At 48.1% G+C, this 26,612-nt stretch overlaps 1 protein-coding gene across 4 annotated transcripts in view; it reads left to right on the top strand.

Annotated features, from left to right (window-relative positions):
- KCNH1 (potassium voltage-gated channel subfamily H member 1) overlaps nucleotides 1-25,971 on the top strand; it is a 381,062-nt gene extending 355,091 nt beyond the window's left edge. For all 4 annotated transcript variants that reach the window (XM_045452431.1, XM_045452432.1, XM_045452433.1 and 1 more), the window contains one exon: nucleotides 20,136-25,971. In XM_045452431.1, the coding sequence (XP_045308387.1) occupies nucleotides 20,136-20,990 (855 nt within the window). In that variant the 3' untranslated portion in view covers nucleotides 20,991-25,971. The remainder of the gene's footprint in view (nucleotides 1-20,135) is intronic.
- Nucleotides 25,972-26,612: the final 641 nt, after the last annotated feature.

The raw sequence follows: 26,612 nt of genomic DNA, 5'->3' as shown, positions 1-26,612 counted from the left end.
TTCAGTCGCCAGCAAAGTCCTCTTAGCCCCAGGTGCTCAGCTCTCTCCAGAGCCCTGGAGCTCTCCCCAAGGCAGCTTTCTGAGCCCTTCCCAAGGCTCCTTTGCTCTGGAATCTGCAGGGATCCCAGCCCTGGTGGCAGAGCTTGAATATCAGCCAGCTTGGGCTCTGGTCACAGTTCTGTAGACTAATTGAGTAAACAACGAAGGACCTAACCCCTCTGAGCCAGAGTCCTTCATCTTTGAACGAGGGGTAATAATAGTTCCAACCTCATGGGCCTGCAGTTGGGAGTTAGATAAGGCATGTAAATGCTTAGCACTGGAACTGGCTCAGGCGACGGCTGTGAGTCACACAGGCCACAGCTGGGCAGGGGGTGATTCATCCAAAGACCGGGTGTTTCTAAGACAGATTTGGGTGAAAATCTGTGTCCTCCTCCCCTGCACAGACCTTGTGCCTACTGTTTTCTGGAAGCTTTAGGAACAACAGATCCTCTGAATGATGGGAATAGACTGAGCAGAGAGGAGGAAAGAAGGGGACCCCCAGTCCTTGTAGCAAAGAGAACCAAGAGAAAATCAAGGCCTTGACGAGCCCTTACAGGCTCCAGAGAGAGGAGCCAAGGTGCTAGTGACACTGGCAAAGGTGACATTAGCCAGGGTCCCCAGCCAGCCCCCACAGGCAGTCTGTGGTGAATAAAACAGACTATGAACACCAGGTGGGGACTCAGTCCTCTCCTTCCCACGCACTGCTCCGTTTCAACTTAAACTTTTTCCCCCTTGGCTTCTCTCCCTGCTGCACTGAGGGTCCAGTTGGGAAAACAGAAATTACAACCACACTAATTGTTAAGAGAAGATTTAAATCAGGGAATTGGTGTTAAAGGCTGAAAAAGGGAAAAGATGTTAAGGACGCCCAGAGACTAAGAACTAGAAGCAGCAGGGGTGCCTGGGTGGCTGTTGTTTGAGCGCCAGACTTTGGCTCGGGTCATGATCTTACGGTTCCTGGGTTCGAGCCCCTCCTCAGACTCTGTGCTGACAGCTCAGAGCCTGGAGCCTGCTTCAGGTTCTGCGTCTCCCTCTCTCTCTGCCCCCCTCCCCTGCTCACACTCTGTCTCTCTCTCTCTCTCTCTCTCTCTCAAAATTAAACAAACATTAAAAATAATTAAAAACAAAAAGAACTAGAAGCTGCAGCAGCTCTCCCACAGATGGGAACTCAGAGAGAGGCATTATCACATCCAAGGAGGCTGGAGGAGGCCTCCGGTTTCCTCCAGGGGCACTCTGTGCTGCTAGTGTTCACACCTCCAAGGAGAGGCACTGCATCCCTGGTGCCAAGACATCTGAGACACCCCCGGGGCTTGTCCCCCAGCTCTGGGGCTGGGACCTGATTTGGGGGTGCGCAGGGGGTGAGGAGCGCCACGGAGGTGTGCTCTGACCAGCACGTGCACAGGGGGGCTACTGCTGGTGCCCCGGGGAGCAAGCAGAGCTTGCTTGGGGAACGCCACAAGGGGCCTCTGGGGGGTGGGGCTCAACTGACCACTGCTGATCGCACAGGAAGTACAGGAGCTGCGAGCAGGGAGGAGGCTTCTTCCCTCCTCCCCCTGCCTTGCAGTCCTGCCGGGGCCCCTGCCATGGGCAGAACCTAACTAGAAGCCAGCTGCCCAGGGAGCCTGGGAAACGTGGGTGGCCAGCTCCCAGCTCCAGCATCTCCAAACAGAGCATGGAGGGTGGATTTGATGCCGATTATCAATAAGTAAATAACTGAGGCCTACAGCATGCACACACACACACACACACACACACACACACACACACACACGCACACGCACACACACCCTGGAGTGTGCTGTCTCTTTTTAGCCTCATGGTGTTCCCCAAGAGATCTAGTAAAGGGTATTATTGCCAAGTGATAAAGTCAAAACCAGAGACCAGAGAAGTTCATTGATCTGCCCAAGTCAGACAGTCAATCACCAAACAGTCATGGAATATCTGCAGGATGCCAGGCATTGTTGTAGCTCCGGGGCCACAACAGTGAGCAAGACAGAGCCTGTCTCAGCAAGGATGCTGGTGTTGTAGCTGGTGGTGTGGGGATAGTGGGAGTGGGGAGACGATCAAAGCACACTGGAAGACAGGTAAGCACACCAATAATCTTAGGCACTGAGAACAAATGCTGAGCACAGAGTGAACACGTCAGGTGCTATGGGGGGGCAGGGGTTAGGAGAGGTCGACGCCCCAGGGGATAGAAATAGCAGCTGAATACCAAGACCCCAAGTGCATGGCCAGTGGCCATTCCAAGTCACCCTCACATCTGCAAACTGGGAGCTGTGCCCCTCCCCCACCCTGCTCCCAGTGGGAAAGTTCTTCATCAAAACACACCGTGCAGAGCAGCGAGTCTGCGGGCACCTCTGAGTGGCTGCTGTGGCGAGGCCAGGTAAGGGGAGCACAGGGCTTGAGCCGTCGGAGGCAGGGCCGGGGCCTCAGCTCAGGAACCAGTGGTTGGCCTCTCCCAGGGGCAGAGTGGTAGTGGCCCAGCCCGTGCCCCAGTCCATGGCCGTGGCAGCCAGTCCAGCCTCAGTTTGGTAGGGATTGTGAGAATATGATAGAGGCACACGGGGTCTAAACCACCTCATGGACTCATAGGAGAGGAAAGGCAATGGACTGTCGCTTCCCAAGGGGAAGGCTCTTTTGTTTTCTTTACATGCGGACCAACCACCTCATGCGTATTGTCTGTCTGCCCGTATTCAGTAGACACTGCATAAAGACTTTGTGAATGGCTGATCAGAGCCGTCTCCTCATGGAATGAGGTTTTGTAGAGAGTGTCCTCTCTCCTTATGACAGAGCATGAGGCTTAGGGCCACAGCGAGGAATTCAGGTTAGGTATCAGGAAGGAAGTCCTGAGCGTGGGGAAGCTCGGCTCGCTCTCCTGACGGGCAGGGGCACTGCCCAACTCCAGGGCTGATTCACGTGGTTTGTCTGGTGTCAGAGAACTGGGCCCCTTTCCAGCTCTGGGATCTGGGGCCTACAGCTGCAGACCCATAGCCGAGTTCCTTCCTAACAGGAGGAGGGCACCTGGCATGGCTGTGCTCCCCACCAGTGTTCCTCCTGCAGGCAGAGGGCTCCGGCAGCACAGACATAAAGACCAGAGGGCCAGGAAGAGCTATTTTTGTCTTCAGATCCAGTGCCTCAAGGCCTCTAACCAGGATGGGACTCCGGACTGGGGAGGGGGACCGTGATGCCTGGTGCCCAGGAGGGGAACACAGAGCAAAAGAGAGTGGGTGTAGCTGGTGAGGGGCTCCGTGTGTACGCATAGAGCTGGGGCCAGCTCTCCAGACGAGCCCACATGCTTCGTTCAGGGTGCTGTGCTGGCAGCTCCTGAGGGGGCACAGGCATCTGGGGGCTCATCAGAGAGAACTGGCCCTCACTCTGACATTGTCCCAGACCGTGTCCTGCCTCTGCCCACCCTGGTGTGAGACACTTCACAGTGCAGACAATTCTGATGATACATCTGTAGTTTAGATGTGACTGAGACGCTGTGGACACCTCACGGAGGGCAGAACTGACAAGCTTCCTTGACGGTAGAACAGCTGCACCCAGTGAGCAGTGGGGCCCCCCTGGACTCCTGGACTCGATGGTGTTGAGATTCAGCATCCTAAAATGGGGGTGTTAACCACACAGTAGAAAATTGTTTATTGAGATGGTCAAACCCTAGAGTAATCTAAATAGTGAAATTGTTACAACCATTATTTTACACAACTAGATGATTGCATGAATCTAAGAGCTGTTTGCTCTAGAGCCTAGTGCATGGGACAGTGCAGCTTGCCGGCTGAAGCGGTGAGTGTCCCAGCAACCCAGTCACATGCCACAGACAGTGTGCCACGGATCATGAAAGATGACAGTGATGTCAGAGCCAGCTTTCTAGGAATGTGCAAGTTGTCAGGATTCACAGTTGTTTGTCCATTTTGGTAGAAAACACCTCTTTCTAAGAGTAGGATAACAATTATGCAAATATATGCTTTGTATCAGAGTCTTTAATCCAGAAAAAATGAAGAGAATGCAGCCAACCAGAAGACGCTGGGGATGGATGAATCTCTCTTTCATGATTGTCCCCTCTGGGTGGTCGGAAGTACACAGTGGAGAGACATGAATCCAGAGGACATCGGGTGTAGATTTACCTGGGTGAATGACTTCTGTGTCCACCTTGGGAGGCTGTGAGGAGTCACTTATGTGGTCAAAGCAATTAGCCCCAAATCTGGTGCTTTGTTGAATGGCTGGTTGGCATTAGCCACTGTTGGGCTTGAAGGCTCAGATGAGGAAGTGAGGAGAAGCACTGGAAAGAGACTCAGATACAAGATGGCGGTAGTAAAATGTTGACCCTTCAGTGCCTGCCCTGAGTTGTCCCTTCTCTCATGGGCTCCCCTTGCTGCGGTCTCAGGGCAGACCCTTTCTCCTATTTCCCATTGCCCTTTGCCTCGGGTCAGAAAGCAAAGAGAGTATTCACCCTATGTCCAGGATGGAAAGAAACAAGGAGACAATGTGAGCAGGATTGTGTGGGATAATATGGCTGAAGGGGCATGGGGAGTGGGCATCTGCTCAGAGAAGTATTTGGTGGGTTTGATGTCTGCAGATTCCAGGTCACAGGTCACCTTCTACTTTTTTAAGTTGTCATGTGGAATAATGAGACCACATCATGTTAACACAATTTCACAAATCACGATTAGTGTGTCCCCAGACAGGAGGGAGGCATTATGGAGGGTGTGTTGGAGGCTGAACCCTGGTTCACCGGTCTTAACCCCTTGGTATCTCTGATGCGAGAGGAAGGAGGTCCGGTCGGTCGGGCTTTGAGTCTTACCTCCACCATTTGCATGCCCTTAGGTAGTCATTGACCTTTCAAGGCTCAGTTTCTAATTTGGAAAGTGGGGATAATGACTGTGCCCAGCCGCCAGGGTTGCCGTAAGAATGGCACAAGATACCACACGTCTGGCATGCCAGACATTCTCCATCGGCGTCCGCGCTTCCACCGGCACTGCGGCCACAAACACGTCTTTCTCCATTGGTGGCATTTCTCCCTTTTGCCATTGCATGTGCTGTCCCCTGTCTGAAACCTTCACTCAAATTCTTTACGCCTTTTTTTTAAAATTTATTTTTGAGGGAGGGGGGCAGGAGGGGCAGACAGGGAGAAAAAGAGAGAATCCCAGGCAGGCTGTGCGCCTGCACAGACATGATCATGACCTGAGCCGAAACCAAGAGTCGGACGCTTAACCGACTGAGCTACCCAGGCGTCCCCCTGAATTCTTCACCTTTGACACCTGACTACTTCCAGCTCCTCCTTCCAGAATCCTCTCAAGAGTCGCCCCCACCAAGAATGATAATACACTTAACTCAGCAACCATTAAATGTCAAATGCTCTTTTTAAGGGTTTTGCTGCTACTGTCCAACTTCACCCTCACGAGAGCCCTGCAAAGCCAGTCATGTCATCTGCTTGCACAGGTGAGGAAGCCAAGGCACAGGGAACACGACCCCAAGTCTGTCTGATTTCTGGAGCTGGTGCTCAGCCCGTCACTCCGCCCTGACTACGCCGCCAGTGCCCACCCTCCCCACCACCCTGGCCTCCGCGCCTTCTGTTGAAGCTGTGTTTGCCAGTCTGTCTCCCGACAAGCCGGCACCCCTGGGAGGGCAGAGCCAGGCTTCATTCTCTCTAGCCACAGGTGCTGGCAGCACATGGGCTTAGCTCAGTGAGGGATGACTGGCTCTTGTCCTTCTGGAAGCCTCGACCCCTCCCTGAAGCTCAGGGCCTCCCTGTTCTGGGCAGTCCACATGTTCATGCTGCTGTGGAGAGAAAATGCAGCACTTGATTCCATAATGAGCCATTCTGAGGGGGTTAAGAACTGGCCTTTTCAAAAAGCGAAACCCAACCCACCGCCTTATCAAATCAGTCCATCTCCACTTTGTTTTTCCACGTTTTCAGTTTGTAAATGGCCCGGTTTGTTAACCTTCACGTTTTATGCTCTGCCATAAAACCAGACAGGGCTACTGGTGGAGGGGGCTGGTGGGAGAGGAAATGATGAGGAAGGTCATGTCACCAGGGCCTGGAGGGACCTCAGGGTGGGATCAAAGTGGCTTGGGTCCATGCCAGCATGGGCCCCTGCTCTGGGAGAAGAGGCCTGCCTCCCCTTGTCATGGGGAGTATGTGTGTATACCTTGCTGCGTGCCCTGCTTGCAGTCGCCCGGCTCTGTGCCCTCCATTCCAGACAGCAAACTGCTTTTTGTCAGATCAAAGGAAGGAGGAGCCAAAAGTGATAGCAGGGCCTATCAGACCCCTTTCAGTCATCCTTCAGGGACCAGGGGCTCTTCGGGTCTCCCTAGGGTCACCCCTCTGCCCCTCCTCAATCCCAGGCAGCACACAGGAGGGCCGAGCCTGGCTGGAAGTGTGGGCTCCGGCAGAGAGGTACAGGGCGGGGACTGGGGTGCTGTGTGGCCGCACTCCTGTGTGAGCATGCGTGCACAGACGGAGGACGGCAGCGTGGCTGTGACCTCACTAGTCATCAACCCAAGGGTTCTGAGACCCCAGTCAACAGATCTGGGTCGGGCTGCCTGCGTCAGAATCACCTGGGTTCTTGTTGCAAATGCTGGTTTCTGGCTGTGCGACGGGAAATCCTCACTCAGTAGTTACAGCCTCTCCCGGAGGTTTGAAGTACAACCAGATTTGCGACGTTGATCTGGTCCAGGACCAGACTTACCCAAGTAAGTCTGTAAGTAAGGACCTGACTTAGCCAAGGTCCACAGCAGCTGGTCAGTGGCCAGGTTGGGACCCCTCCAAGTCTGTGTGCTTTCTACTGTTTATACATGTTTGGGATTGGGGGCATGTGTCTGAATCTAATAGAAACCAAACTAAATTCCTTTTGGTTTATCTGTAGTTTTCTATGATTCATGCTTAGTCTTTGTTCATTTATGTAAACCACTGAGAATTGACATTATGTGTATATTTTTATTTCCAATCTGAGCTCTTTCAAGTAACTGGGCTTCCACTCGGGTGTCCTCCCCTCATCCTCTGTGCCATCAGGGCTCCAGGTGGTCCATTCGCCTCCCCATCCTGTCTTTCCCCTACTTGTGCAGCTAGGACTCTCTCGCTCTTACTCAGTGGCCCTGAGGGGACTACTGCTCCCCTGAGACTGGTCTGGGGCTTGGAAAAGGCTTGGGCTTGAAAGGGGCTGGACCCTCCTTGAATGAAGCCCAGAAGAAGGTCGGTGGCCCTGACTCACCTCCGATTCCAGGGGGATTGCTTTTTCAGACACATCTGAGATAGCGGCTCAGAAAGCCCTGCAGCTTGGTGACCGGATGTCAATTCAGTTCAGCTCAACAACCGCTTATGAAAGGCCTCCTGGGCCCAAGGCTGTTGCTTGGTGAGCCCCCAGTAGGATGCAGAGATGGATGTGTGAGGCACAGTGGCCATCCTGCCCCAGGGCAACCTTTGTCTCCCCTACTGCAGTAAGTCAGGAGCCGCTCAGCATTCTGGGGGGCCACCCTTGCCCAACACGTCAGGCAAAGGAAAATATATGCCCCTGTGAGCCGACAGGACTCTGGCTGGCCAGGAAGGATCCAGACTTATCCTGTCATTGGTGACTGGACCCATGCCAGCCTGTCCCCAGGGTCCTGGCATTTCTGGTGGGCGAGTAGAGTCCCAGTAACCATGTCTCCAGACTGGCCCCTGTTGCCTGGCCCCGTCTACCAGTCACCATGTGAAGAAAGGTGACAGCAAGGCTTGAGCACCAGCTCACCCCTGAAGTTGTTTTTACCTAGCTGTGTGACCTCCATCTAGCACAAAACCTGTTTCATAACAAAGTGTTGAACATCTCATGTAATTTATGGAATACTGTACCAAGAGGGAAAAATAGCCTGGTTGTGTGGGTACAGAATGGTCATAGTGTGTCAGTTATCTGCTCCTGTGATCGCGTAGCTGATGGGGAGCCACAGCTCACTGCCACTGCCTGGCATCATGAGAGAGCATCGTACCACATAGTGATAGCCCCAGAACAGATCCAGATGCAGAATTCCAAGTACCGGTTTTTTTTTTTAATTTTATTTTTAATTTTTTTTAAATTTACATCCAAATTAGCATATAGTACAACAATGATTTGAGGAGTAGATTCCTTAGTGCCTCTTACCCATTTAGCCCATCCCCCCTCCCAAAACCCCTCCAGTAATCCTCAGTTTGTTCTCCATATTTAAGAGTCTCTTATGTTTTGTCCCCCTCCCTGTTTTTATATTATTTTTGTTTCCCTTCCCTTATATTCATCTGTTTTGTTTCTTAAAGGCCTCATATGAGTGAAGTCATAGGATTTTTGTCTTTCTCTAATTTCACTTAGCATAATACCCTCCAGTCCCATCCACGTAGCTGCAAATGGCCAGATTTCTTTTTTTTTTTATTGCTGAGTAATACTCCATTGTGTGTGTATGTGTGTGTGTGTGTGTGTGTGTGTGTGTGTGTGTGTGTGTGTGTGTATACACCACATCTTCTTTATCCATCCATCCATTGATGGACATTTGGGCTCTTTCCATACTTGGGCTATTGTTGATAATACTGCTATAAACATGGGGGTGCATGTGTCCCTTTGAAACAGCACACGTGTGTCCCTTGGATAAATGCCTAGTAGTGCAATTGCTGGGTCATAGTGTAGTTCTATTTTTAGTTTTTTGAGGAACCTCCATACTGTTTTCCAGAGCGACTGCACCAGCTTGCATTGCCACCAACAGTGTAAAAGAGATCTTCTTTCTCCGCATCCTCGCCAACATCTGTTGTTGCCTGAATTGTTAATGTTGGCCATTCTGACAGATGTAAGGTGATATCTGAGTGTGGTTTTGATTTGTATTTCCCTGATGATGAGTGAAGTTGAGCATTTTTTCATGTGTCAGTTGGCCATCTGGATGTCTTCTTTGGAGAAGTGTCTATTCATGTCTTTTGCCCATGTCTTCACTGGATTATTTGTTTTTTGGGTGTTGAGTTTGATAAGTTCTTTGTAGATTTTGGATACTAACTCTTTATCTGATATGTGATTTGCAAATATCTTCTCCCATTCCATTGGTTGCCTTTTAGTTTTGCTAATTGTTTCTTTCACTGTGCAGAAGCTTTTTATTTTGATGAGGTGCCAGTAGTTCATTTTTGCATTTGTTTCCCTTGCCTCTAGAGATGTGTTGAGTAAGAAGTTGCTGCGGCCAAGATCAAGGAGGTTTTTGCCTGCTTTCTCCTCTAGGATTTTGATGGCTTCCTGTCTTACATTGAGGTCTTCATTCCATTTTGAGTTTATTTTTGTGTACGGTGTAAGAAAGTGGTCCAGGTTCATTCTTCTGCATGTCGCTGTCCAGTTTTCCCAGCACCACTTGCTGAAGAGACTGTCTTTATTCCATTGGATATCCTTTCCTGCTTTGTCAAAGATTAGTTGGCCATACGTTTGTGGGTCCATTTCTGGGTTCTCTATTCTGTTCCATTGATCTGAGTGTTCTTGGGCCAGTACCATACTGTCTTGATGATTACAGCTTTGGAGTATAGCTTGAAGTCTGGGATTGTGATGCCTCCTGCCTTGGTTTTCTTTTTCAAGATTGCTTTGGCTATTTGGGGTCTTTTCTGGTTCCATACACATTTCAGGATTATTTGTTCTAGCTCTGTGAAGAATGCTGGTATTATTTTGATAGGGATAGCATTGAATAGGGATTGCTTTGGGTAGTATCGACATTTTAACAGTATTTGTTCTACCTATACAGAAGCATGGAAACTTTCTCCATTTTTTTGTGTCTTCTTCAATTTCTTTCATAAGCTTTCTATAGTTTTCAGTGTATAGATATTTCACCTTATGGTTAGATTTATTCCTAGGTATTTTATGTTTTTTTGTGTGTGTGCAACTGTAAATGGGATCGATTCCTTGATTTCTCTTTCTGTCACTTCATTGTTGGTGTATAGGAATGCAACCGATTTCTGTGTTTTGATTTTATATCCTGCAACTTTGCTGAATTCATGAATCAATTCTAGCAGTTTTTTGGTAGAATCTTTTGGGTTTTCCTTGTAGAGTTCCATGTCATCTGCGAAGAGTGAATGTTTGACCTCCTCCTGGCCAATGTGGATGCCTTTTATTTCTTTGTGTTGTCTGATTGCAGAGGCTAAGACTTCCAATACTATGTTGAATAACAGTGGTGAGAGTGGACATCCCTGTCTTGCTCCTGACCTGAAAGCTCTCAGTTTTTCCCCATTGAGGATGATATTAGCATTCGGTCGTTCATATGTGGCTTTTATGATCTCGAGGTATGCTCCTGCTATCCCTACTTTCGTGAGGGTTTTTATCAAGAAAGGATGCTATATTTTGTCAAATGCTTTCTCTGCATCTATTGAGAGGATCATATGGTTCTTGTCCTTTCTTTTATTGATGTGATGAATCACGTTAGTTGTTTTGCAGATATTGAACCAGCCCTGCCTCCCAGGTATAAATCCCACTTGGTCGTGGTGAATAATTTTTTTAATGTATTGTTGGACCCAGTGGCTAATATCTTGTTGAGGATTTTTGCATCCATGTTCATCAGGGAAATTGGTCTGTAGTTCTCCTTTTTAGTGGGGTCTTTGTCTGGTTTTGGAATCAAGGTAATGCTGGCTTCATAGAAAGACTTTGGAAGTTTTCCTTCCACTTCTATTTTTTGGAACAGTTTCAAGAGAATAGGTGTTAACTCTTCCTTAAATGTTTGGTAGAATTCCCCTAGAAAGCCATTGTTTTTTGGGAGATTTTTGATTACTAGTTTGTGTTCCTTACTGGTTATGGGTCTGTTCAAATTTTCTATTTCTTCCTGTTTCAGTTTTTGTAGTGTATGTGTTTCTAGGAATTTGTCCATTTCTTCCAGATTGCCCATTTTATTGGCATATAATTGCTCATAATATTCTCTTATTATTTTTATTTCTGCTGTGTTGATTGTGATCTCTCCTGTTTCATTCTTGATTTTATATATTTGGGTCCTTTCCTTTTTATTTTTGATTAAACTGGCTAGTGGTTTATCAATTTTGTTAATTCTTTCAAAGAACCAGCTTCTGGTTTCATTGATCTGTTCTACTGTTTTTTTTTTTTTGTTTTTTTTGTTTTTTTGTTTTTTGTTTTTTTTTGGTTTTGATAGCATTAATTTCTGCTCTCTTCTTTATTATTTCCTATCTTCTGCAGGTTTTGGGTTTTATTTGTTGGTTTTTTTTTCAGCTTTTTAAGGCATAAGGTTAGGTTGTGTATCTGAGATCTTTCTTCCTTCTTTAGGAAGGCGGGATTGCTATATACTTTCCTCTTATGACCGCCTTTGCTGTGTCCCAGAGGTTTTGAGTTGTGGTGTTATCATTTTCATTGGCTTCCATATACTTTTTAATTTCCTCTTTAACTTCTTGGTTAGCCCATTCATTCCTTAGTAGGATGCTCTTCAGTCTCCAAGTATTTGTCACCTTTCCAAATTTTTTCTTGTGGTTGACTTCGAGTTTCAGAGCGTTGTGGTCTGAAAATATGCACAGTACAATCTCAATCTTTTTGTACTTGCTGAGAGCTGATTTATGTCCCAGTATATGGGCTATTCTGGAGAACGTTCCATGTGCACTGGAGAAGAATGTATATTCTGCTTTAGGATGAAATGTTCTGAATATATCTGTTAAGTCCATCTGGCCCAGTGTGTCATTCAAAGCCATTGTTTCCTTGTTGATTTTTTGATTAGATGATCTGTCCATTGCTGTGAGTGGGATGTTGAAGTCTTCTACTATTATGGTATTACTATTGATAAGTTTCTTTATGTTTGTGATTGATTTGTATATTTGGGTGCTGCCACATTTGGCGCATAAATGTTTACAATTGTTAGATCTTCTTGGTGGATAGACCCCTTGATTATGATATAATGCCCTTCTGCATCTATTGATACAGTCTTTATTTTAAAGTCTAGATTGTCTGATATAAGTATGGCTACTCCAGCTTTCTTTTGTTGACCATTAGCATGATAGATGGTTCTCCATTCCCTTATTTTCAATCTGAAGGTTTCTTTAAATGTAAAGTGGGCCTCTTGTAAATAGCATATAGATGGATCTTGTTTTCTTATCCATTCTATTACCCTATGTCTTTTGATTGGAGCATTGAATCCATTGACATTTACAGCGAGTACTGAAAGATACGAATTTATTGCCATTATGATGCTTTTAGAGTTGGAGTTTCTGGTGGTGTTCTCTCATCCTTTCTAATCTTTGTTGCTTTTGGTACCTATCTATCTATCTATCTATCTCTATATCTACATCTATCTATATCTATATCTATATCTATATCTATATCTATATCAAGATATAGATATAGATATATAAATATTTTTTCATCTTTTCTTCCCTCAGAGAGTCTCCCTTAACATTTCTTGCATGGCTGGTTTAATGGTCACAAACTCCTTTAATTTTTGTTTTTGCTGGGAAATTTTTTCTCTCTCCTTCCATTCTGAATGACAGCCTTGCTGGATAAAGAATTCTTGGGTGCATATTTTTCTGATTCAGCACATTGAATATATCCTGCTACTCCTTTCTGGCCTCCCGCGTTTCTGTGGATAGGTTGCTGCAAACCTGATCTGTCTTCCCTTGTAGGTTAGGGACTTTTTTTCCCTTGCTGCTTTCATGATTCTCTCCTTGCCTGAGTATTTTGTGAATTTGACTATGATATGCCTTGCTGATGGTCAGTTTTTTTTTAATCTGATGGGGGTCCTCTGTTCTTCCTGGATTTTGATGTCTGTGTCTTTCCCCAAGTTAGGAAAGTTTTCTGCTATGGTTTGCTCACATAATCCTTCTACCCCTATTTCTCTCTCTTCCTCTTCTGGGACCCCTATGATTCTGATGTTGTTCCTTTTTAATGAGTCACTGATTTCTCTAATTCTTAAATCGTGCTCTTTTTCCTTAATCTCCCTCTTTTTTTCTGCTTCATTTTTCTCTATAAGTTTGTCCTCTATATCGCTGATTCTCTGTTCTGTCTCATCCCTCCTTGCCACCGCGGCATCCATCCATGATTGCAGCTCAGTTATAGCATTTTTTTATTTCATCCTGACTAGTTTTTACTTCTTTTATCTCGGCAGAAAGGGATTCTAGTCTGTTTTTGACTCCAGCTAGTATTCTTATTATCGTGATTCTAAATTCTGGTTCAGACATCTTGCTTGTATCTGTGTTGGTTAAATCCCTGGCTGTTGTTTCTTCATGCTCTTTCTTTTGGGATGAATTCTTTCATTTTGTCATTTTGAAGGGAGAAAAGGAATTGATGAGGCAGAAAAATTAAAATTAATAAAATTAAAAATATTAAAACTAAAACACACACACAGACACACAAATCCAATAAATGATGCTAGGTCCTAGGTGTGTTTTGGTCTAGGTGTTGAAAGTGGTTTGACAGATTAGAGAAAAAAAGAAGGATGGGGGGAAAGGAAATTGTTTGAGAATTTGAAAAAAATGAATACACTGAAGTAGACTAAAAAGAGATGATGGGAGTAAAATAGAATTTGAAAAATTTACACAAGAGTAAACAATATAATAGAAAAAAAAGAAAAATCTTTTTAATCAAAAGTAAAATTAAAAATGAATTTTTTTCTCTTTCTGTATCGAAGAAAAAAGAAATGAAAAAGAAAAAAGAGGGAAAAAAAGGAAATCGTTTGAAAATTTGAAAAAGTGAATACCCTCTAGTAGATTAAAATAAAATGATGGAAGTAAAATGGAATTTGAAAAAAAATTACATAAAAACAAAAAATATAGTAAAAGTAAAGAAAAATATTTTTAATGGAAATTGAAAATAAAAATGAAGTTTTTCTCTTTCTGCATTCAAGAAAAAGAAATGAGAGAAAAAAGAAAAAGAAAATTGAATAGATTGACCTAACAGATTGAAATAGGATGGAAATTACTTCGTTTTCCCCTAGAAGTCAGATTATGAAGCGCTTTATAGTCCATAAACTAAGCAGGCAGTAAGACTTGTGTTCTTGAAGAGCAAGATTGGCCCAGTTGGGTGGGGCTCAGTGTAATGGCTCCATTCTCCATGGCGCTGCTAGCCTACTGGGGTAGACTGTTGTGCCACTCGTAGGTGCGTATTCACATGCACAAGAGGGGTGAAAATGGCGTCACCCAGCTACCTAGTCTCTAGTATCAGAACTCTGTTCTCCCCAATCCGCAATCGTGCACCCGTCCTCCATCTTCGGCTTTCTTCAACTCCCTGCTTTTTCACTGGCCATGACCAAGCCTCAGGCAGAACCTGTCTCCTGAGTTTTATCTCAGATGCGGCTCTTTGCCCTGGCCCCTTGCTTCTGAAGTACTGCGGCTTTGACCCGTTCCACCCCTCACTGAGCAATGGCCAAATGTCAGCTGCACCCAGGAACCCTTGCTGGACTCTGCTGCTGCCGGACTGTGGCCAGGTGCCAGCCCGCCCCAGAAAAAGTTTGCGAGATAGTGTAGCAGCAGCGTTTCAGGGATTCTCACAACACACATCTGGCACCAGTCTTCACCCTTAACGACCTTGTTCCAGCACCAGCAAATGTGGGCATTCTCTGGGGTCTGCTGGGACCAGGGGGCCTCAACAGTTTCTACCAAATGTCCTTCCAGCCATGGAACCGCTTTTCCCCGTGTGGCCTAAGAACCTCCTGGACCCCACTCTACTCCTGGGGATTTGCCCTTTCCACCAGAGCACCGCCCAGTATTGAGCTGCAGAGTTGCAGACTCTGTGCTCCCCTTGTTTACAGTTTTAATGGAATTTAAACCCTCTCCTTTCTCCCTTTTTAGTTTAGTCCCTGCAGCTGTTTCCAATTTTCCACTTTCTCTCCAGCTGCTTTTGGGGAGGGGTGCTTTTCCTGTATTCGACCCCCCGCCATCTCTGTCCTCTCTCCCCCCGCAAAAGCTGCTCCCTGCCCACCGCAGCTTCTTGCTCCCCGAGTTCCCCTCTCCGCACCACATACCTGCTGAGTTCTGTGGTTCAGGTTGTGCAGATTGTTGTGTTAATCCTCCAATCCGTTTTTTACGTGTGCAGGATGGTTTAGTGTTGGTCTGGCTGTATTTCATGGACGTGAGACACACAAAAAACTTCCATGCTGTTCCGCCATCTTGGCTCCTCCCTTCCAAGTACCATTTCTAATGAATGTATATCCTTTAGCACCATCATAACATCGAAATATAAATCAGGGCCCATCTGTTCACTCTATGTGAACATATAGTTCAGAAGCATATCAGTTGTGCATAGAGAAGTCCACTTGTAATCTCTCTCCATAGGACCATGAATATCAGACACAGATGTGTGTGTGTGTGTGTGTGTGTGTGTGTGTGTGTGTGTGTGTTGAGGGGTGGCATACACATCATTTCTTTCACCCTAGCATGGGCTCACAAACAGGGAAATGGCTGTAATTTATTCAGTGACATATTCAGTGAGTCACTGACCACTGATTAAGCACTATATATATTAGGCATGACACCAAAGATGAAAAATAAAAAACTGAATAAAGCATTGTGCCTGCCTTCAGAGAGCTTCCCCCAAAGGAAAAGACAAATAAGCAAAGTGTTTCTTTTCACAAATAAGCAAAGGGTTGCAGTGATCTTTGATGGAGGTCTGTGTGGCTGCCCCATGTTTGCTACCAGCAGGGTCTTTGACCCGGGGTGGGGAGAGAAGCTCGTTGGGAGTACATGACTCCTAAGCAAAATCCTGAAGCTCACATAGGAGTCAGGTTGAATGGATGGGGCAGGAGATGAGATTGAATGGAGCTTCAAGTAGGTGAACAGGGCTTTTTCAGAACCTGAGATTACTCAGTAAGGATGGAGCATATAGAGTAACTGAGGGGTGGGAGGCAGGAGAGTTAATCATGCAGCTTTGTCCGTCCACTAGGGGGCGATGGAAACCCAGAACCCCACACTCTGGCTCAGCAGCAGGGTTAGAGATAGGAGGCAGCATCTGACTGGAACACAGCATAGGAAATGGCCTTCTCATCCATCAAGATGATGCACAAATACAAAGGGCACCCCATCCCCCACATGGGGGTGGATTTCAGTGTTTTCCAGAGGGGTTTCTAGGGAACACTACTCTTTCAAAACAGGGAGTCTAGGGGAAAGCGTTCAAGAAATGCCATATGCAGTAGTCTCCTCTAAGACATTCATCAAAGACACATTAACATGGTAAGACTCTGAGAAGTCCTGCAGTAAAGCAGCCAATTTACCATTGTGGTGTGGCTCAAGTTTATTTTATCTTGAGATTTATTCCCCCTCAAGATCCCTGTTAAAACATCTTGGAACACTTTAGAAAAGCTTGATAGACTTATCCTCAGGCCTCTGTTCATTGCCTGGTCAGAGCAGACAGCACCCTGGGTTCGGGGTCTCGGGATCTTGCCTCTCATTCCTAGAGTGCCTGGTGTTGGCAGCACAGACCTCATCATTGTGAGTCACGGGGCCACCCCTGCCCACTCAGTTATGAAATACTTGGCCAAATGCATGGACATGGCTGCCTCTGAGGTGAATCTTCCCAGACCAACTTCTCCAAAAACGTGGGTGACATTAGTAAGCGGAACCCCAGACCCCAGGTCAGCACAGCTGTCAGACCACATCAGCCCCGTGTCCCCAAGGGGGTTGCTGGTTTTACTCATTGATCCTCAAAGGAGGGTTCGGGCATTTTTGCAGGGCAGGAAGCTCTTTCCTGGTTCATCTGTCCATCGGATGGGCCAGTGCTGTTCAGGTGGGGCTGCCACCAGTGACAGTAGCACTAGGGTGACCCTTTGGGATAAGCCAAGAGGCTTCAGAAGAGTCAGCACAGAGCCAGAAGTCCCCGTCTCCTTCCACGGAGAGCCCCAGCCCAGGAGGGCTGAGCCGCCCTCACCCATGTGGCTACAACATCTAAAGACGTTGCCTGGGTCAGGCCGGGCCCCGAGCCCTTAGTCCAGGATCCACGCGGCATCTGGTTGAAGAATAGAGGATACGCTGCCCCTCACAAACGTCCACCACAGGTGCATATTACAGCCTTTGTCAGCCTACTGGTGTACTTCACTGTACAGCCTCTTGGGATCGGCTTTGTGTTGCCCCCTCAATATTTGAAGAAGTGCTTCCTTTTCTTTAGTCTTAGAATATCTCATTTCACATTCAAGAGCTGCCTTAACCTTTGATGTTGAGAGAGTTGCTCAGAGGACCATGTGTGTTCTAAGCCAGCCCCTTCCTTTATACCATTGACTACGACATCTGTCGTTCCATCTTTCCAGGCAGAGGACATTCTCCCATTGATTCATTAGCTCATATGTGTCTTTTATTCATTTATTTATGCCACACATTATTTATTGAGGGCCTTCCAGGTACCAGGCATTTTCTAAGTGCTGGAAATAATGGACAAAACAGACAATCCCTGTTTTCTTAGGGTAGATAATTTTTTTTGTAATAAGATACAATGAGACATGCCAAATACTGTTCTAGGACCTGAGGGAGATTTCAGAGTTATAGGCGTCAACTGGTATCATGATTGGGAATGGCTGCTTGCAAGGAACAGAGCCCGACTCCACCTCAAGTAAAAACAGGATGATACTGTTAAAAACCAGGTGTCCTGCAGGACAAAAGGCAGGAAACGAGCAGTCAGCTCAGGCCACCAACTCTTGAGTACATGTGCGTTCTCACTCATCCTTTCTGTCTTCCTCCCTCTTTTCTCACTCCCCCTCTCTTCCCACCTTCCTTCCTTATTCCTATCTTCCCTCCTCCCCTCTGTAAGAAGGGATGTGCCTGGGGGAGGAAACGGATGGCAGGGCTACCGCAGGTGGACACAGGCCACAGAGTAGTTAAGGCAGAAGAGAAGTTCGAGCACAGAAAAGGCAGTTGGTGTTGAGAAGCCAGAGGTAACTTAGACCTCCATAGAAGCAGGGAAGCCTTTCTGGAAGAGGTGCTATTTGAGCTGGGTCTTGGTGTTAGGGGGATTTGGATGCCCAGTGGAGAGCAGGGGTCATTCCCAGAACAGAGCACAGGAGGCAGAAGCGGGGAGGGAGGTGGAAGTCTGGTACCTCAGAGCTGGAGGAGCAGGGAAGGTCCTGTTCCTTCTATTTATCATCCCTCCATCCCCGTGATGCCTTTCGTTGGATTTCTCTTCAGGTTGTTTTCCTGAGTCCCACAGCTTGGATCTGCAGGCTAGACTATAGAAGTAGATGGGCTATGGCTGAAGGGAAGCAGGGGAGGCAGGGTTGTTAAATCACCACTGGGCAGGGCAGGGCTGCGAGAAATACTGCCCAGCACAGGTCAGAAAGTCATTCACTGTGACCCAAGGAATGTAAAGACTTAACCAGGTGGCAAGAGGAGCGGCCGCATCCCACCCACCTGTTAGTGACCCGAGTGTAGAGTCATCCGGCATCAGGAGCCTTAATGGAGAAATCAGGTGACAGGTGTGAGCCAACGATTTGTTGATTGCATCTAGCAACTCAGTGTGTTGGACTCCTCTGTATTTATGGGCACTGTAAAATCAATCTCGTCGGTCAGACCTGAGAACCTAATGAGTGGTGCCATCAGAGAGCTCTGGCCAGGGGGGCTTCCTGGAGGAGAGGGTGAGTTATAAACCATCTGCACCTGGAGGTTAAAAAGGCAGAGGCCTGGAGATGGTGGGGGAAGGAGGGTTCGTGTTAAGCATCTACAGTGGGCCTGTGCTTTCACATAAGTAATCTTGTGCTGGCTTTACACCAAGTCACAATAGTGGGGATTTTCCCCACTCTTCAAGGAGGAAATAGACTCTGAAGGTAAGATGCCTGCCTGAGGTCACACAGCTAGGTGGCAGGGCTGAGATTTCTTTCTGACCTCAAAGCCTGTGGTCCTGGCATGCTACCACGTGTGCCTCTCCAAGACCTGCAAGTCCTGTGGCAGGTCCTTGGGGCAGGTTCTGGGTTGGTCCGAGGCTGCCCGCACAGGGCACAGGGGTTTCCAGGTTATGGTGATGGAAAAGCTGCTGCACCCTTACACAGGCCTCTCCTCTGCTTCTCAGTGATCTCAGGACTGGTCCTCGGACAGGTGATTTATATAAAATAGACAACCTATTGCAGGTGGCTTCCCACAAGTTGAGAAGTGGGATGGGTCAAACGTGTCCCTGAGCGCATCTGCCACACTCAATGTAAGCCAGAAATTACACAGCTTGCCTATAATCAGAGGTCAGCACCGGGGAAAGCCCTGTAATTTATGGCTCTTGCTCTACTCAGAACCAGATTCATGGGCAGTTTGCTGACTGTCCATCCTCTGCATGAAGCACTGTCATCATCAGTAAGTACCTGTTGGACGTTTAATGGGTCTGGGGTTTGATGACTTGGGTACAAGTCCCTTATAGCAAACTTCTATTTTATGTGACATTTAGCTACCCTGAAACCTTGGTTTTCCTCTTCTCTAAAATGGGAATGTGTCCCAGTGACTTTACAGTGCTGCTGTAAGGAATATATGAAGTGACGTTAAAGTGCCTTACGAACCATCCAAATGGCTGTATTAGGACAAGCTCGTGTGCAAAGCCATGGGCTCTTCCCCCGTCAGCAGCCTGAGGATGGGGAGGGCTTCTGTGTGAGACTTGCTTTTACGGCGAGCTGAATTTCATTTCACCAGATCTGCAGGTGGCAATGGCAGTCTTAGCTGCGGCCCTGCCTGGGGATTTGTCTGAACTTTCTTACCCTGCAACGTGGTGTAGACCAGGAGTGCTCAAACTTCCATGCAGAAGAGTCACCTGGAAAGCTTGTTACAGATTCAAGGGCTTCCTGTTGGGAGGTTCTAATACAGCAGGTCTGAGACGGGGGGGGGGGGGGGGGGGGGGGGGGGGGCAGAAGAATGATTTCTGTAAAGCTCACCAGGTGACCCTGGACTGCAGGCAGGGGCCCAACTCAGGCACTGGGACAGTCTCCCGGAAGGAGGCCATCTGGCACCTCCAGCCTCCTGGCGTGTGGGGATGGAGAGGCTGAGGTTTGTTCCTCTTGAAGAGGATGACAGCAGGAATCCCTTCCTTGCTGTGGGCAAGCTGGGAATGAGTGTCCTGGAAAAGGCAGGTGTGGGCAGTTCCCTGAGCAAAGCCCGGGATGGCGCTGGAGGGATGCGAGCCCTCTGGGAGCCGCAGCCCTTGGCGGGGCGCTGACAGCCTGACGGCTGATGGGCTGAGCTTTGCTGTCCTTCTGTCTCACTCCAGATCGTGTTCCGGAAGATCAGCGACGTGAAGCGGGAGGAGGAAGAGCGCATGAAACGCAAGAATGAGGCCCCCCTGATCTTGCCCCCGGACCACCCTGTCCGGAGACTCTTCCAGAGGTTCCGACAGCAGAAGGAGGCCCGGCTGGCCGCGGAGAGGGGCGGCCGCGACCCGGACGACCAGGATGTGGAGAAGGGCGGTGCCGTCCCCGAGCACGCGGCCAACCACAGCCTGGTGAAGGCCAGTGTGGTCACCGTGCGTGAGAGCCCCGCCACGCCCGTGGCCTTCCAGGCGGCCTCCACGGCGGCGGTGTCGGACCATGGCCGGCTGCACGCGCCCGGCGCTGAGTGCCTGGGCCCCAGGGCAGCAGGGGGCGACTGCGCCAGGCGCAAAGGCTGGGCCCGCTTCAAGGATGCCTGCGGCAAGGGCGAGGACTGGAGCCAGGTGGCCAAGGCCGAGTCCATGGAGACGCTCCCCGACAGGACCAAGGCGTCCGGAGAGGCCACCCTCAAGAAGACAGACTCCTGTGACAGCGGCATCACCAAGAGCGATCTGCGTCTGGACAACGTTGGTGAGGCCAGGAGCCCTCAGGACCGGAGCCCCATCCTGGCGGAGGTCAAGCATTCTTTCTACCCCATCCCTGAGCAGACGCTGCAGGCCACGGTCCTGGAGGTGAAGCACGAGTTGAAGGAGGACATCAAGGCCTTGAACACCAAAATGACAAATCTTGAGAAACAGCTCTCTGAGATACTCAGGATATTAACTTCCAGAAGATCCTCTCAGTCTCCCCAGGAGCTGTTTGAAATATCGAGGCCCCAGTCCCCAGAATCAGAGAGAGACATTTTCGGAGCAAGCTGAGTGGTCTAAAAAAAGAGTCAAAGACCAAAACCCACCGCCCTTCCCTGGACACCATCCCCACCACACACACCTACATGACCAACAACTTCCAAAGTAGGCTTTCCTGACAGAAAATCAAAGTGGGACCTGTCGCTTAGGCACGCGCACTCTTTCTCTATCTGGACACAGATACGGGAAGAGATGTGTGTTACCACCCTGCTAGATGACAGCTGTTTTCCAGCTGTCTGCACAATTTTGGAAGAGGGGGCATGCTGAGGGTATTTTCCTTCATTTTTAATTTTTTTACTGCCACGATATTTGTAAAAGATGACAACCCACCAGAAAAGAAGAGCAGCTATTTGGGGATTGGTGGGAAAGCACTGGAGAACCCCTCATGTATATACCAGACTGGGCTCCTTCACCAAGACCCCAAAGACTGCAGTGGGCACAGGGATTTCCCAGCATTCCCTGTCCTTGTACAGCCCATGTCTGTTGTCACCTTATATTTGCCCACAGTTATCATTTGTAACAAGCTCGGGACAAGGGGAGTTTGAGGGCCAGGGAGGTTAGGGCCTTGTGACTTTCTGTCTTTAAGGCCGGAAAGCAGGGAGGTGCTCTGGGTGCCTCCTCGGCTCTCGTTTCCCAAGTGTAAGAGCTGCACGGGGCCCTTCAGGAGGCAGAGAATCTCTGGGCTGTGGTCGGCGGCCTGCTGTCACAGGAGAGGCCTCAGATGAACCTCTGGCCCTGCTCCATGCCACTGGCTTCATTGCATGGGCCCCTTTGCTTCTTTTCCTTCTCGGCCTCTTCCCAAGCGTTCCTGTGGCATTTCTCAGGGTGTGGGGCACCGGCAGGAAGGGTGATGAGCCCAGAGTTGCTTTACTAGCAGGCAGACACACAGACACACACATACAACCTCAGAAAAACGATTGTAGCAAGTCCTCTGTTTATATTATGATTCTCACCGGGATTGATGGCCCTTCAGCAGTTTGCATTATGTCCATTGCATGGGGTCGTTATAGGACACTTGGGAGCCATGCCTGGCCTTATTTTAAAATTAACCTCTCTTTCTTTTACTAAAGTCAGTAGGATTTCAAGAAAAACCGTGAAAACGTCAGGGTCACGGTTGTACTTGCTTCAGGAGCAGAAGGAGAATGAGGTGGCAGGTTCTCAAGCTGTGTGAGGTGATGGACAGAGACGGCCATGGAGCTGTGGGCCCAGAGAAGGTCTGAGCTCAGAGGGACAGTCACAGAGCCACCTGTGGGTCATCCAGGTCCCTATGCCATGATGCTTGGGGACACTCCACGGCCTCCTAGTCACCTGGGGTCAGATTATTCACGTGCTCCTTTCAATGGCATCGGAGAAAGGAAAGAGGGCCCTCCCAGGCAGAGTGGAACTAGCTCAGGGGTTATGCCCTGCCCTAACAGTTGACAAGCAGGGTTGGAAGTTCAGCTCTAAGAACTAGCTTGGAGAGAGTAGAATTAGGACCTGGACTATTGGTGACAGCAGGGACCCAGCCAGGGCGCTGGCTTTCTGCATGTGTCACACTGCAGCACCCTCACCCTTAGCGCTTGGTGTAGCTTAGCTGTACAAATCCAGAATCGGTGTTAATCCCCTCAGTACCGAAGGGGACCTGCCAGGCTGGCACTTGCCCTACCAAAGATAGAATTTCTGAAGGCCTCCTGTCTGGGCCCATCTCTGTTCGGTGGCCATGGCCATGGCAGGTCCCAGGACTCGGCCCTCAGTTGTCTGGGCAGAATGGGGCTGTCCTCTCCTGGCTGCCAGCATTGGTGCAGATGGCCCTGGGGAACAGAGTCCAGGGGGCCAAGGGAAGGGCCCTTCCCCAGGGGTCCCCGTACACTTATGCAGCTTCTCATGGGAGGCTTACCGGGTGGCCGCTGGCTTCCTGAGGCTGCAGCATTATTAGATTTAGCCTCAGACGGCAGCATACAAATAGGAGGAAGTGTAACTTCCCAAGGCCAAGTCTTAACTGTTTGTGACTCTAGATAAAGCACTGAGACTTTCAGTCTCTTTGAGAAGCTGCCAACTAGTCCAGAGGCTATAAAATATCTGGAGTCCCATCTGCCCCCAGAATGTTCTAGTTTGCTGTTCCTTAAATGTGCTCATTAGCCTGCTTCTAAGTTTAGTACCCACTACTTTTAAGTCAGGGCAAGGGCCCTGGATGACTCTATCATCCAGCTTCAGAAGCATGTGCCCAGCTCTCTGTGGGCTTGGTGACAGGCTCCTGTCCAGCACCCTGCAGGCCACTGGAGAGGGGCCCTTTCCTTCCCCACTAGCTCTGCCTGAGGGGACAGGTGTTTATTAAGAAATGACTCCCCATTTGGGTCTGAGGGGCAAAGATGCTAATATGCCAGGCTTGGAAGCCAGACCTGTTTTGGGGGGAAAATAAAGCTTCATGAATGTACTCCTGGACTGACTCCTAGGACATGAATCGGGCTAATGACCAGAAAAGCCTGGATCTGTGGTGGGAATGTGCTCATCTCAGGGCCGCAGGGCCCACATGTGTGCCTGTGGTGACAAATCCCCACAGTGTGGCCTGTACACACGCTTTTAGTCTTCTCCACTTAAGGACTCCACTTAGAGACTTTTGCTTTGTTTCCTCTGAAAAAATTAGTTTCTAAAATGAGCCAAACCTTCTCTCCTTCCACGTTTATGACATGCACTTGGCCATGGACCACTTCGTGCCAACTACCTACTCTTGCCTGGACGCTGCTCTGGCTTCCTGAGCAAGGACCACAAGCTTCAGATACTGACTGAATCTTCCACTGTCTGGTGGCTGAATAGAGGTTAGGGAAACACAGAATTACTAGTTGTTGGACTTAACATTTAGACTTTAGAAGTTATGTTGAGATATTTACCTGTTTTTTGTTTTTTTCCTTCTTGAGGGAAGGGGACATGATGTATTACACCATTGCCCAGTACTTGCCAGTTACTTGATCTCGTACTTAAACTCCTTACCTCAGATGTTATTCGTAGGGTGGCTCCACTTCCCAGAGAGTGTCCTGACAGGCTGCTTTGGAGCAAGAGGTCTTGCCCCAGCACTTGGCTGCTTGTTGAACTTGCTCTCCCCCACCGATGGGGGAGTGGGAGTGAGGGCTGAGTCTATGAAATATGACGGCCAACGAGACGGAGTGCCTGTTCTCTGTGGAGGATGGGACCCCGGCACTGAGTGCTGCTGTCCGGTGCACCTGCAAAGGCTCCTCCAGTGACTATGCCAGGAATCCCCTAGAAAGGAGTGGGAGGCAGCCCTCTGGTTGAGAAGGTCTGGTCTAGTGCACAGTTTTGACATCTGCACCTCCATCCATCCCATTCACTCATGCTTAGACCTCCTGGCTTGGTTCTAAGATGATTCCTTATATTCTCAACCTCAGAGTCCATCTGTGTGCATAGTTTGTAGCCAGTATAGTAGGCAACCAGTGGCTTACAAAAAAAAAACAAAAAACAAAAACAAAAAAAACGGATGCTATGACAGCATGGGCCCAAGGGTTCCAAAGCTGTTTCCATTTCTTGTTATCCAATCCTTTGGCCTGTTTTACCCTCCACCCTCTAGATCCTGTGTGGTGTTGCTGGCCAAACATCAGGCCCTTTTCTGGAATCTTCTTTCAGAAGCAGAGCTAGCATGGCTTAGAGTAAAAATGCACTCCACCACCACACCCCATCCAGCAACTTCCCCTCCAAATCCTTCGGTGGAAGGTGAAATAGGCCAAGTGTCAGAATTTTTGTTGAAGCCTCTGTAGGGACTAAAAGAATGCCTTAGGAGCACCCGGTGTAGGGAGAGCCTCATCTCCCCTTGTTGCCTTGACCACCAAATGGCACATGCACTCTCTGGAAAATTGTAGGAGTCCTGGTGGAGATACAAATTGCTGTGCGTTTGATGAGTAGATTGTACAATGTTTTGCAATAAAGATGTTTAGCCTTAAGACCCTTGAATGGAACTCCAGCTGTGATGGAGCTGCCAACACCCTCCTCCTCCTCCTCCTCCTCCCTCCTCACATCGTGTTGCTTTAAGAGGAACCCACTGAGGGCACACTCAGACCCCGGGGTAGCCTCTCTTCTGTCACTAAATCGTTGTACTGCCTTCTTGCTCGCTTCGATACAAATACCTTCACCAGCTCTTGTGCCCTCCAGCTGGGGGATTTCTCTGTCCCCTTAGCACCAACCGCAGCCATCAAAGAAAGCACCATTTTCTCACCCAAGGTATTCATGTTGAGAAGTGTTGACTTCCACTCCCTCTGATACACAGTTCAAAAGAATCAATGTGAATGTGCAGCTTAAATTAGTTTCAAGTGAAACTTCATTCTCATGTGAGCAAGTCAGACTTACTCTGGAACCTCTAGATCTGGACTTGAATGCCCTGCAGGTGCCAGGCCCCATGGGTGCCCTCTCAGCCCCACCATTAAACTTTTCTTAGAGCCACTGTCTCTTTATCTGGGACTTCAGAGCCGGTCAACGGATCGAGGAACTATTTAATGAGAAGTTCACAGATCTTATATCAGGATATGAACAATGAGAAAGATCTTAAGATGCACCCTGCCCCAATGAATGTATTCTCTTAAAATTCAGACATTGTACTTGTGCATCGGTTGGAGACTGCCCACATCTGACGTTTCACCAATGCTGTAAGGGCACTTCTACTCCTGAGCAAGTTTGTCAGCCTGGGGCTTCTCCTTATATTGACACTCTTTTTATTGAGTTCCGCCAAATCCTTCACTGGGTTTTTCTTTTTCCTTTGCATCTGCCACTTTGTCCGAATGAGCATGAACAGACAGAAGTACAAATGAGCTGATACTATTTTTATGGTCAGCTGAGGATGCTGCCAGAAACTCCACTGTATGTGTACCGCTTGGGAATGTTAAAAGGAACATGTGGGCCCCTCCATTGATAATATTCCCTTCTCAACATTTTTAAACAAGCACAAATGATATTTGTAAAAAAAAAAAAGTTTAATTTTATTTATTATGGTAATAAACTATTTTATACATGATACTTGCCTTTGCCTTTTCTTCTATAATTTTAAGGCACTGAATTGGGTGTTCTGATCTAAGGTGCCAGAACAAGGATGGTACTTTCCACTCAAGAGTCTGAGAGGCTCTAATTTGGATAGCACCTGTAAGTGTGGTTTTGGAGAACTCAGAATTCTAGAGACACCAAGACTGTATGTCTAAGTACAGCATAGTGAGAGAATGGTCGTGAAGGTGCTTTGCCATATGATCTAGAAATAGAGCTGTGTCTGCCATACAGATGTACAGAGATGCCTTCAAAACCTGGCATCCTGGAAAGCTGTGGTACAACACATTGATTTAACACTTATCTGAAGGTGGCCTCCCAAGGAGAGGTGAACTTTTAAACAATTTGGATTGAAATTTAAGATTTATGAAGGCTTCCCTGCCTTTTCAAATACAGTGTAAAAAACATAACCGAATCTTTTTGCAATGATTCCGTAGCAACAGTGGGAGTTACGGGCTGTGCTTTAATTCATTGATGGTCTCAGAAGCTAGTAAGGTCGAGGGCTGCTTGCCCCTAAACCAACGAGTCTTCTCTAGCAGCACTCACTTCTGCTCTGGTTTTAATAGGTATGACTTCCTGCTCATGGCAAGATTCTCCATAATACCGTCAACCTGAGTT

This window comes from Leopardus geoffroyi, chromosome C3 (assembly GCF_018350155.1).
Source record: "Leopardus geoffroyi isolate Oge1 chromosome C3, O.geoffroyi_Oge1_pat1.0, whole genome shotgun sequence".
Lineage (NCBI taxonomy): Eukaryota > Metazoa > Chordata > Mammalia > Carnivora > Felidae > Leopardus > Leopardus geoffroyi.
Note: the sequence above shows the minus strand (reverse complement) of the source record. Positions and strands in the feature narration are given on the sequence as shown.